General features: G+C 38.1%; 1 protein-coding gene across 7 annotated transcripts in view; it reads left to right on the forward strand.

Annotated features, from left to right (window-relative positions):
• The window catches only part of AKAP6 (A-kinase anchoring protein 6), a 558374-nt gene that overhangs the window by 402982 nt on the left and 142661 nt on the right, over window positions 1-12731 (forward strand). For all 7 annotated transcript variants that reach the window (XM_078448340.2, XM_060619471.3, XM_060619475.3 and 4 more), the window contains one exon: window positions 6073-6221. In XM_078448340.2, the coding sequence (XP_078304466.2) occupies window positions 6073-6221 (149 nt within the window). The remainder of the gene's footprint in view (window positions 1-6072; window positions 6222-12731) is intronic.

Below are 12731 nucleotides of genomic sequence, written 5' to 3' on the forward strand. Positions count from 1 at the left end.
GAGGTGACAATCTTTATGTAGATAAGAGGAGATCTGGTGCGCAGGTGAAGGGGACCAGACTTAGAAAGGAAAAAGGACTGTTTCCACAGAAACAGGAGGGAAGGAAGAGGATGTGGACCCAGATGTAAGAAGGCAGGTAGTTGTGGTGGGAAGCTATGAAATACAGTATGAATGAGTGGGCAGTCTTCTAATAGCATGAGTTAAGAAATAGTGAAATTAATTTTAACATTCTCAGGATACTTAACCCAGCAAAGGGTGCTGGGACATGCAGCAATGATGAAATAATTGATATTTCTTGACTAAATCAGTGCTTTTTAAGGCAAGGAAAAGGGATATGTCTATATGTAATTATAAAAGTGATTATGTGTTTAATCATTAAAGATTGTTAGGACACAATGGAGTACTACATGGCAATGAGAAAGAATGAAATATGGCCCTTTGTAGCAACGTGGATGGAATTGGAGAGTGTGATGCTAAGTGAAATAAGCCATACAGAGAAAGACAGATACCATATGTTTTCACTCTTATGTGGATTCTGAGAAACTTAACAGAAACCCATGGGGGAGGAGAAAGAAAAAAAAAAAAGGAGGTTAGAGTGAGAGAGAGCCAAAGCATAAGAGACTGTTAAAAACTGAGAACAAACTGAGGGTTGATGGGGGGTGGGAGGGAGGGGAGGGTGGGTGATGGGTAGAGGAGGGTACCTTTTGGGATGAGCCCTGGGTGTTGTATGGAAACCAATTTGACAATAAATTTCATATATTGAAAAAAAAAGATTGTTAAGAAATTTAACCCTTCCCGCAAATTTATCATGGGTTAGCTATATTGTTATTCGATTCAGTATCAAGGGGAACTGTATGGTTGAGTAATTATTCAGGCCCTAAAAGAAGATTATTGAATTTGGATCACTACACATGAAGCCAAATTTAAGTAAACTATTTTAACACACTGTGCCTTATATTCTGATTAAGTTATTAATGTGTAGTCTAAATTTGAAGAGGTGTATCCCTTGTGACTTAGGTTCTAGGTGCTTATAAAACAAAGGCACAAAGGTGTTATTAGGAATAGCGAAGGAATGCAAAGGAATTATATTCAACCTCAGATGGGAAGGCAGCGTTTCTAACTTTATTATGTGTATTAGTCTGCTAGGGTGGCAATAACAAAATACCACAGACTGGTGGCTTAAACAGCAGAAATGTATTTCTCACAGTTGTGGAAGCTAAAAATTCCAAATCAAGATGTTGGCAGGTTTGGTTTCTTGTAAGGCATCGCTCTTTAGCTTGGAGACGTCCATCTTCTCGCTGTGTCCTCACATGGCCTTTTCTCTTTGTCCCTACTTTTCATCTTCTTATAAAGACGCCATTCCTATTGGATTAGGGCCCCACCCTTGTGACCTCATTTAATCTTAATTCCCTCCTTAAAGACTATCTCCAAATATGGTCATATTGGGTGTTAGGACTCCAACATATGAATTGGGGGTGGGAGGATCTCAGTCCATATTATGTTAAAGGTTTACTAGAGGTACAAGTTACTAGAATCTCTTAGGCATTTATTTGGGACACTGGCCTTCTGGCCTGATGGAAACTTGATTCCTTCTCAATGCAGTATTCTCAAAGTACATCAGGAGGTAAGTGCTTTATGAGCATATTTGGACTAATCCATCAGATGACTCCCTTGCCATGAGAGAAAAGGGGAGATGGAGGAAGATTAAGGCCATTACAGAAACAGTGGCATCTTCTGTTGTCATGTTGTTGGATAGCATCCAAATTCTCTAACCTGACATCCTCTTCTCTGTAAGACTTTTCATCTAAATGCCCCAAAGCTCCAGCCCCCTCTCTGAACATGCCATATCCTTTCATGACTCTAGGCCTTTGAACAAACAAGTCACTGCCTATAAAGAATCTATCTGCTTCTTCACCTGACAAAATCATACCCATCCTCCCAGATCTGGCTCAAATGACACCTCTCCTAGGCTTTTACTGCCCATTCCTCATTTTCAGACAATTAGTTGTTTGTTTTTTTTTTAATTCCAATCCTCCCCACATTCATTTTACACAGCACACTTGAGGCTATCTGTTGGCATAGCTCTTTCCTTCTCCAAAGGGACTGTTTTTCCCTCGTCGTACACATAGTCCCGGGTGCAGTTCCTGACACATGTTGAAGGCTCAATGTACATATGAGTAATAAGTGGATAGATGGATGAATGTATAATTCATTTATTCAACAGTTATTTACTGAGCCCCTATCATATTCTGCCAAGGTGCTGGGAGTACAAAATAACAAAGGAGATAGACAGACCCAGTTCCATTATGGAGCTTAGAATCTGGAGACAGAGACAGAGTATAAACAAGTAAATATGAGAATTTTTAAATTGTGATATATTCTGTAAAAGAAATTAATACTGTTCCAAAGGAGAAAAAAAATAGAATGAATATACCTTTGATAGGGTGATCAGGGAAGGCCTTTCGAGAGATAAAATGTCAACTGAGAAGTGAAGGATGAGAAGACATTAGTAAGAGAGTGTTCCAGAGAAAGAGAACAATATGTGCAAAGGCCCTGAGATTGGAAAGAGTTGTTTAAAGAACTGAAAATAGACAGAGATGACAGGGCATGGGAATCATGAGAGAGACAATTAGAAAATGACATCTGAAGAACCAAATGTGTTGGAGCATAGAAGTTTGGGATGTTTGTTTGTTTGTTTGTTTGTTTTTGGGTTTTTGTTTGTTTTGTTTTGTTTTGTTTATTTTTTTATGAGAACCACTGAGGCCACTATAAAGGAAGATTGGAGGGGCAGGAATGGGTGAGTAGAGATGAATGTTAGAAGATAACTGTTGCACTGCAGAGGAGAGGTGATGAAGGCGTGGACTAGGCTAGCAGGAATGCAGATTGGGGACACAGACTGGAGAGACATTTTGGAAGAAGAATCAATGGAATTTAGAGAGTAAATGGCTGTGGGAAATGAGTAAAGGGAGGAATTAAGGACAACTTTCAGTTTTCTGACCTGAGCAACACACGGTGCCATTTATTTGAAAGGAAGGACGTAAGTGCAGAATGTTTTGGGGGATGTGGTGAGGATGAGAATGAAGCATTCAGTTTTGAATACTTGTGCCTAAAGTAAATCCAAGGAGCAGTGTCAGGTGTTTGCTTGGATGTATAATATGGAGCTCAGAAAAGATTAGGAGCCATTACTATATAGATTTCAGTGAAAGCCATGGAGAATAGTATAAATAAAGAAAAGCAATCCAGAATTAAGCCCTGAAACAACAACTAGTGATCTCAGCTCTGATTCAGAAATCAATCAGTGAACCATCTGTAAAACAGATTTGGTGATGGTAGAGAAGGAAGGAAGGAGAGTGACTGAGAATCCATCACATTAGGTCAGCTAAGGGGTAATGCAGACTTGGAGTAGAATAAGTGAGAACTGATATTTTTTTCTGTCATCATATACTCTCTCCCATGGCATTCTCATTTCCTCTCCTAATGTCAGCCATTGCTTCTAGGTTTATATATCAGACTTAATTTTTTCCACTTGTTTACTGATCATCTCCTTTTGGGTGTTCCACCACTACCTCAAACCAAAAGACTCAAATCCAGATCATCTGTTTCATCCATCCATATTGCTGTTTTTTTACACCTACTTTAATTGATGGCACCATAGGCTTTTCAGCAACCAGGAAGTAACAAGTTGATCTGTCACTGTATTTGCACCCTCTTTTTCCTTTATTTTCCTTAATGAGTAAGTTGCCAAATTCTGTTGATAACATAACAGTAATGTTATTTAATCAAGTTGAGCTACCATTTGTAAAATATAGTATTTTACAGAGTATCCACTATTATCATAAATGCTAACAAATAAAATTCCTTTAATCAGAGATTCAGTGTTACTGTTTTTTAAAGTAGTATATTTTCTTCATATCTTCCTCCTAAAAATTTATCTTTGGACTAAGATATACTATGAGAAAAATTTAACCAGTCTGCAGAGAGTTAGACTGGCACAGCCATTCAACCTTAGCAGAAGGAGCTATTTGGGTTCTATTTTTATCATCACATTTAGGAATGAATCATTGAAAGCAGAGAGAGAAATAGAGATGGATAGGAAAGACTTGGGCCATCTAATTCATCTCTTTGTTAGTGCAGGGAAGTTTCCTATGTCAAATGCCTGTGAGATATTGTGCAATAAAAGTCTTACATTACAACATTTCAATCATTTTCATAAGGTGACTAATTATCTTTGAGTTGCTCTCCGCATTGTTCTCTGAACTCCTTTCCATGTATCCCTGTCATATGAGAGGTGTGTTCCTTTGTACACAGAAATGGCCTAGGGTCTCTGAGGGATGAGTTCCAGTTATTTTTCTATAGTAGTGATGTCTACATTAAGTTGACTTCATTCTTGATGATTCTTTTTGTGACCAGTGACACACATTTGTGAGATCATTATCCAGAATGAGGATGGTCTGGCTTGTTATCTTAGGATGTTTAAAAACTTATGAGAATCTCTAGGGATCAGACATGTCCCTTGGCACCTAATGGTGGAGAAACATTATTTGAATGGGTTTTCCAATAGAATACATGGTATGGGAACACCTCTTTATTATCCCTACAGCTTGGAAGAGGGGAAGGATAAAAGGGGTTGGCATTTGGGAGGATTATTGTTTTTAAGTTCTTTGACTATTACTTTCCAATTAGTTTGGGCAAGAAAAATTCACATGAACCATTATATCGATTATAGCTTTTAATTGATTTCTGAAATTTCAGTGATCAAAATATAGTAATTTTAGCATTTTTATAAGTTCCTCCTCCATAGTCTAGAGCGTTCATAATTAGCTGCTTGTAGAAAGCAACAACATACGAACTTCAGAGATCTTACATTTCATAAACTACCCGTTTCATTTACAGAGTCCTGATTTGCTGTTTTAAGCAGCTGCCACTTTGTAACACTGTTTTTGTTGTTGTTGTTGTTGTTGTTGTTGTTATTGTTGTTTTGTTTTGTTTTTCTTCCGTGGTCAAGTCTATACAGCCAGAGAGCAGGCAAAAGGCCTTGACTGGTTCACAAAAAGTAGGACCTCGTGTCTGCCTTGGCTTTTCTTAAACATTACAGAATTCTGGCAACTACCCAACAGCTGACCCAGAACTGTTTTTAACACAATATGTAATTAAATTAGAAAGAAGTAGCAGTTTTAAGGCTTATCAGAAATGTTAACAGACATGGATGGATTTTGTGAAGTACGCCAAAAGAAAATAAGATTTCCTTTGGTGCACAGTGCACATGAAGTCAGCATTTCTCCCTCCCCTCTACCATGGGCACGCATTCCCGGTCTCATCTGGTGTTCTGGGGAACCCTAAAGCCACAGGGATCATAACAGCTGCAATAAATAAAGCATCTATTCAATAAATTTCCATGCCAAATATTATTCAGCATTCTTTTGGCCTTGGTTTGATAGAAAACAGCATGGTGAACTTACTACCTCTCTTTACTACAGTAAGCCCCAAGTAACTATGAAAGATTTAACAATTCAAACCAACATGTAAGCAAAATCATGATTCTGTCTGTTTTAAAATTAAGGTAATAATACAGGGGACCCCCCAAAAAAGTAACAAAGGAAGTCTATTTTCATTATTGAAGATACATTAGAATTTGTACTAGGCTTTTATTCTTCTCAGGGAAGATAATGAGAAACGTTCAGAATATATGTCCATGAAAATGTATGGGTTTGAGGGAGATCTTTAAAAAATAAATGTTACATATGTGGCAATATAAGGAAGAATATTATTAAGGAATTTCACAGAATTTTTATGTAAAATCTCATCATGCAGTATTATGATCACAGGGATATTTCGTGATATTTACTGAGTCTTCTGAGAGTTCACTTATTCAAGTCATATTTTAAGGAGGAACTTATAAGATTCAGATCTAAAGTATAATTCTGTAATATGCCCAGCTGATCCCATTAAATCCAACCCAAAAAGGAACGGTATAATGATGTGAACAATTCCCATTCTTTGAGTTGTTACACCTCACTTGAAATGCATTCCTTCTGGATTAAAACAGCAATTCCCCTTTGTTTCTCTCTCCAGGCTGAGGTTCAGCTATGCTACCTGGAAGCACAAAGAGATGCTGTTGAGCAGATGTCCCTAAAGCTGTACAGCGAGCAGTATACCAGCAGCAGCAAGAGGAAAGAAGAGTTTGCTGATATGTCAAAAGTTCATTCAGTGGGAGGCAACGGGTAGGGAGCTATTCTTTTTGTTGTTTTATTCTCACTAATCTCTACTTTTTCAATGATTCTCCACTGGTTAGTGTTAGGCAAGGCATTTCCTCCTTAGCTAACAGACCAGTCGAAGCTCAGTAGAGTAGGCGTTTACGTTCTTTTCCATTTGTGCCAGAATGGAAGAGTGTGGATTTATCAGACTCTCTCATCTAACCCAGAACTTCCAAACTTTCTTGTTATTTTTTTTCAAAACAGCCTTTTTGCAAGCTTCCAATCTCTGTTTCAAAGTAGTGATGTTGGGAATGTTTGTGTGACTATGTTGTGCTTATAGTATTGGTCTTTCTTCTTCATAAATTTTTTTCAGTGTTTTTTTTCCCCCTTTTAAACTTCACCGTTTATTTTAAAGTCTATCCAAGGGACTTTTAAATATCAAAATCTCACTGGAAATTTGGTACTACATAGTTTTCCTGAAAACATAGATATTTAATAATTCTTCATAGACACTGGGTTAGCCAGTTGCATTCACATAAAGTCAATTAGAATAACAGTCTAGCACTAGAATTGTCCATGGTATGTGAAAGGACCCAACAAATTCAGTGATCCATCAACAGCTTCCCTCAGCCTGACACACATGGCTGTATTTACATTGTACTAAATACCCAAATATACTATATTCAATTTATATATAATATGTTCAATTATACTATTGAATAAATAACTCACACTTTCAGATATTTCCAAATGACTTAAAAAAAAATTTTTAACACTTATTTATTATTGAGAGACAGAGAGAGACAGAGCATGAACAGGGGAGGGGCAGAGAGAGGAGGAGACACAGAATCCGAAACAGGCTCCAGGCTCTGAGCTGTTAGCACAGAGCCCAACGCGGGGCTTGAACCCACAAACCGTTAGATCATGACCTGAGCTGAAGTCAGATGCTTAACCAACTGAGCCACCCAGGCGCCCCACTATGCCACCCAGGCGCCCCTCCAAATGACTTTCAAGTTATGCAAATACTGCATGTATATATATTTTTTTCTTTTTTTCTTTTCTGGCTCAATTCTATTATTTTATAGGTGATTATTAAAGAATAAAAGAATACTAATTAAATTTAATTATTTCATTATTTTAATGACTTAATAATAAGTATACTCATAAAAATGGGGACAGTAACCTATTTCACTTTTATACTTGTGCCAGACAATAAGGGGGAGAAACTGTTCCCTCAAGTTCCATTACATACATGTTAATAAGCGTCATATGGGGTTTAACTGTAGCCAAAATATTCCCTGAAAAGGCAGGAAGAAAGAAATCTTTTTGTGCACTTGTTTGCATTTACACTTTAAATGCATATAGTTACAGATATTTTGGGATAAATTAAGTACTGATTATAAATTCTGTCTTGTGATATAACCTAAGGTCTAAGAATACGGGAAAATGATGCAGGTTATAATTCTGTTTAGGAAATGGACTAAATTTTCCTAATTTTCAAATTTTCAAATTTTCAAATTTCAAATTTTCAAATCTATATAATTTGTTGCTCTATCAAGATATTAAAAAAATTTTTTTTTTTGATGTTTATTTTTGAGAGACAGCATGCACACGCACATGCAAGCAAGTGGGGGAGGGGCAGAGAGAGAGGGAGACACAAAATCCAAAGCCGCCTCCAGGCTCTGAGCTGTCAGCACAGAGCCCAGCATGGGGCTCAAACCCATTAACCATGAGATCATGACCTGAGCCAAATTCGGACGCTTAACCAACTGAGCCACCCAGGTTCCTCTCTATCAAGATATTTTTTACATACAGATACATTATGTATATAGAAAAGCATTGCAGCATATCAGAAAGAAAAGGTTAGGTCTTGGAGCATGAACAATAAGCTGTTTTGAGGCTTTAATGTGCTTTAATTTCTCTCTGTGCCTAAAGAGTCTTTGGCGTAGATGCAAGCACAAACTTTAGGTCACATTTTCATGTTTTCTGAAAGCCCTGGGGACTGAGCGGGCACCTCGTGCTTCTGACCTCAGATTCCAAGGACCCAACCTGAGTACTTACTCTGGGCTTCAAAAATCATAAATTTGCCCTGGGAATTGCTTAGTTAACAACAAGCATTGTTCTGTGAAGTGGGAGTAGGTGAACTTGCCTGATATCCTTTGTTTATGCTCCTTAGGGTGCTGAAGGCTGTGCATTGTGCAGAAATTTAAGAGCGTACTGAAGAAAAGGCAGCTATTTAATACTAAAGACAAAAACCATATACTCCTTTCTATTTTCTGTTTACATACAGAAAAGCATTGTTTGAGGAATGCATGTGGGTGAGGTTATCTGGGGTGTCCTGCCCCCGAGACTCCCTGCTCCCACAGTCAAATCCTTAATTCTGGAGCCTTAAGAACACCGCCTTGTAAAATTATCTGCTCCAATGATACATAAACTTCATTAATAGTTAGTTTTGTTGCATAGAATGAGCATTGTTTCCAATAAGCAATTGTGGGAATAGTGTGGGCTTTCTAGGGTCTTCATTCCATATGCAGACATCCAATCTACTAAAGAGAAAATTAAGGACTCCTGGGTGGCTCAGTTGGTTAAATGTCCAACTCTTAGTTTTGGCTCAGGTCATGATCTCACAGTTTGTGAGCTTGAGCCCCACATCAGGCTCTGTGCTGATAGTACAGAGCCTGCTTGGGATTCTCTCCCTCCCTCTCTCTCTGCACCTTCTCTATGCACTCTCTCTCTCTATCTCAAAATAAATAACTAAACTTAAAAATTTTTTTTAATTAAGCTGGTGATACAATTTGTATATTTTTATTTCCTCCCCATGTCTATATGCACACTATCAGTATGTGGTTGAAAGAATGTATAAGCTACTCCAGGGAAAACTCAGCAGCTGGATAGAATGGTGATCTTAAATTTCTAGGAAGTTTACATAACCACAGTATTGCTTAGAAATGAATTTTAATCGTTTTTTGGACTTTTGGCTAAGATCAAGTGTAGAAAAATGAATTTTAACCTCAGGGCACCTGGGTGGTTCAGTCGGTTAAGTATCTGATGCTCAGTTTCAGTTCATGTCATGATCTCAGTTTTGTGAGTTTGAGCCCTGCATTGGGCTCTGTGCTGATCGTGTAGACGGATCCTGCTTGGGATTCTTTCTCCCTCTCCCTCTCTCTCTACTCCTACCCTGCTCAGGATGTTTCCGTGTCTCTCAAAATAAATAAATGAACTTAAAATATTTCTTAAAGAAATGAATTTTAACCCCTCTGGCTTAATGAAAAGTTGGGTAGCAAAGTGATAGAACAGAGCTTATATACAACTATGAACTGTGTGTTGAACAGTCATGAATATTTGTGGTAGGAAGATTTCTCTGAATATGTGAGGCTGTGTGAGTGCTAGTAAGAGTTGTTTACCTATGGGAGACCATTGGCACTGGCTCCAGCACCACAAAGCGGGAAACTATGGCTTCCTGGAGGGACATGCAATGCACGAATCACTGATGATTATTTATGGGAGCAGATTGGTGCTTTTTGATTCCTGCCAAGTTAAATGAAAACACTTACAGATTTGTTGTTTTGTTTGTTTTTTTGTTTGTTTGTTTCCTTTGCCTAGTAAATATCCACTGAAGGCCTACTATGTGAATGACACAATGGTCTGAGCAAAGTTTGTCAAGAACACTTACCTTTTGTATATTTTGTAAAGTGTAACCATCTCTTTTCTTGACACCTCTTTCTATCCAGACGTTGTCTGATTTCATTTTTTAAATGAATTTCAAAGATGCTGTTTAATTCATTAAGTAGCATCCTACTTGCTGTCAAGACTTACTGTCTATCACAAACCATGTCTTTTGTTCAGTTTATAAATGATAGAACTGGGAGGTAAAAAGGCTGGGGTGACTGGCATGCCCAGGATGATTTTTTAAGTTGGAGCTAAGACTTCAGTGCAGGACCCTGGGTCTGAATGCAGTAGACAGTTCAAAAAGTCATGCTTTGCCTTCTCTCTGAGGATTTCATTCAGACTCTCGATAAACATTTTTCCCCCCTCTAAATCCTATGTTGTGCATATTCCATAGTGTATGAAATTTAATTATGGTATTTTTCTACTATGGAGAAATTGAAGAGTCTTAAGGAGATTTCATTAAAGCCAAAAGGAAGTTTGAGCAAAAACATTCGGAAATAGGCTTAAGTGAAGACAAAATTGACTTCAGTCATTAATTTGACAAATATTACTAATATGAAGTATAGAGATTAAAGGCAAAAAAGAGAGGTTCACAGTTTGGTAGAAGGAGCCAGTTTATAAACAACATGGAATAAAGGATCACAAGTGCTGAGTTAGAAACCGTTATTTGGGTAGGGGCTTCGGCTCAGGGAAGACATAGTTCAATTCTGACTATGGTAGGAGATCTGGAGCAGATTACGAATGACAGCAGGGAGAGGATTTTTGAAAGAAGGCTTGGTCAGTGATGTTGAACATCTTTTCATGTGTCTGTTGGCCATATGTATGTCTTCCTTGGAAAAATGTCTATTTAGGTCTTTTGCTCATTTTTAAGTTGGATTATTTGGGGTTTTTTGGTATGGAGTAGTGTAAGTTCTTTATTTATTTTGGATACTAACCTTTTATCAGATATATCATTTATAGATATCTTCTCCTATTTAGTAGGTTGTCTTTTTGTTTTGTTAATGGTTCCCTTTGCTGTGCAAAAGCTTTTTATTTTGATGTAGTCACAATAGTTTATTTTTGCTTTTGTTTCCCTTGCCTTAGGAGACATATCTAGAAAAATGTTGCTATGGTTGATGTCAGAGAAATTACTGCCTGTGTTCTCTTCTAGGATTTTTATGGTTTCAGGTCTCACATTTAGGTCTTTAATCCATTTTGAATTCTTTTTTGTGTATGCTGTTAGAAAGTAGTCCAGTTTTATTCTTTTGCATATGGCTGTCCAGTTTTCCCAGCACCACTTATTGAAAAGACTGTTTTTTTCCCACTATATATTTTTGCCTATGTTTATTGCAGCACTATTTACAATAGCCAAGACACAGAAGCATACTCAGTGTCCATCAGTAGATAAATAAATAGGGAAAATGCAGGGTATATACACAATGGACTATTATACAGCCATAGAAAAGGATGAGATCATACCATTTGAAACAACATGGATAGACCTAGTGAATATTATGCTAAGTGACATAGTAAGGCTGAAAAAGACAAATACCATAAGACTCCACTCATAAATGGAATTTTAAAAAAATGAATAAACAAACAAAAAGCAGACTCAGAACAATAAATACAGAGAACAAACTGATGGTTTCCAGAGGGGAGGGGGAAGGGGGGGGGACAAAACAGGTGAAGGGAAAAAGGAGATACAGGCCTCCAGTTACGGAATGAGTAAGTCATGGAAATGAAAAGCAGAACATAAGGAATATAGTCAATGATCTTGTAATAGTGATGTAATGGGACAGATGGTAGCCATACTTATGGTGAACATAGCATAATGTATAAACCTGTCAAATCACCAAGTTGTACACCTGAAACTAATGTAACATGGTGTGTCAACTATACTCAAATTTAAAAAAAGAAAAAGGAAAGAAAGAAGGCTGGGTCAGGGGAAGAGCTTTTCAATTTAATCTGAACAAATATTTATTTAGCACCTACAAAGACAGACCACGGTCCCTGCCTTCATGAAATTTACAGTCTAGCAAGAAAGTATTTACCTGGGAAATGAGAAAGGGAAGCAGAGGATGCTGAGGAGCTCAGAGCAACAGTGTGGGCTCCATGAGGCAAAGCTGCATCTGTAGTGCTCACCACACTCCGCCCTACACTGGGTGCTAGGCTTGTGCATGCTACATGGTCAGTGAATGAATGGATGCATAAATTAGTAGCTCAAATTGATCTGGGGCTCAGAGAGAGGGAACACAGGTCTGGAATCATCAGACTGCATGCTGGTTCCATGTGACTGGAAAGCGGGATAGAAAGCCAGGGGTGAGAAATTAAGCCTTGGGAAGAAGGCACAGTCCAGGTCCAGGAGTTAATCATTGAATTCCTAGTTGTTACTCAGAATCAGAATCACCTGTGGAGTCTTTAAGCTGAGAAATGTCTGCCTACCCCACTCCATTGAAAATTCTGATTCAGTAGTCAGGAGTGAGCCAAGGTATAAATATGTTCTAATGCCCACTTCAGGTTTGAGAACCAATGTGCCATTCATTTTGAAAGTGTGTTCTCTGGACCAGCAGCATCAGCATCTCCTGGGAACTTGTTAGAAATGCCAATTCTCAGTCCCACTCCAGACCTACTGAATTGGAAAGCCTAGACCTGGAGACCAGCAATCTTTGTGTAATGAGCTCTCCAGGTGATTCTGATGCTGCTATTTGAGAAGCACTGCTTTAGTCAATGAAGATTTCAGGTTAGAAATTAATTGAGTGTGTGGAGACTGGATTGGAGACTAAAGCCAGAAAGAATTGATAAACCTTGATGACCCATCAGGTGAGGGGAATGAGGGAGAGAAAGGAGCCACTCTGATGTTCTGATTGCTAGTTCAGGGAGGAGAAAGAA

This window comes from Panthera onca, chromosome B3, assembly GCF_046562875.1.
Source record: "Panthera onca isolate mPanOnc1 chromosome B3, mPanOnc1 haplotype 2, whole genome shotgun sequence".
In the NCBI taxonomy this organism is placed as follows: Eukaryota; Metazoa; Chordata; class Mammalia; order Carnivora; family Felidae; genus Panthera; species Panthera onca.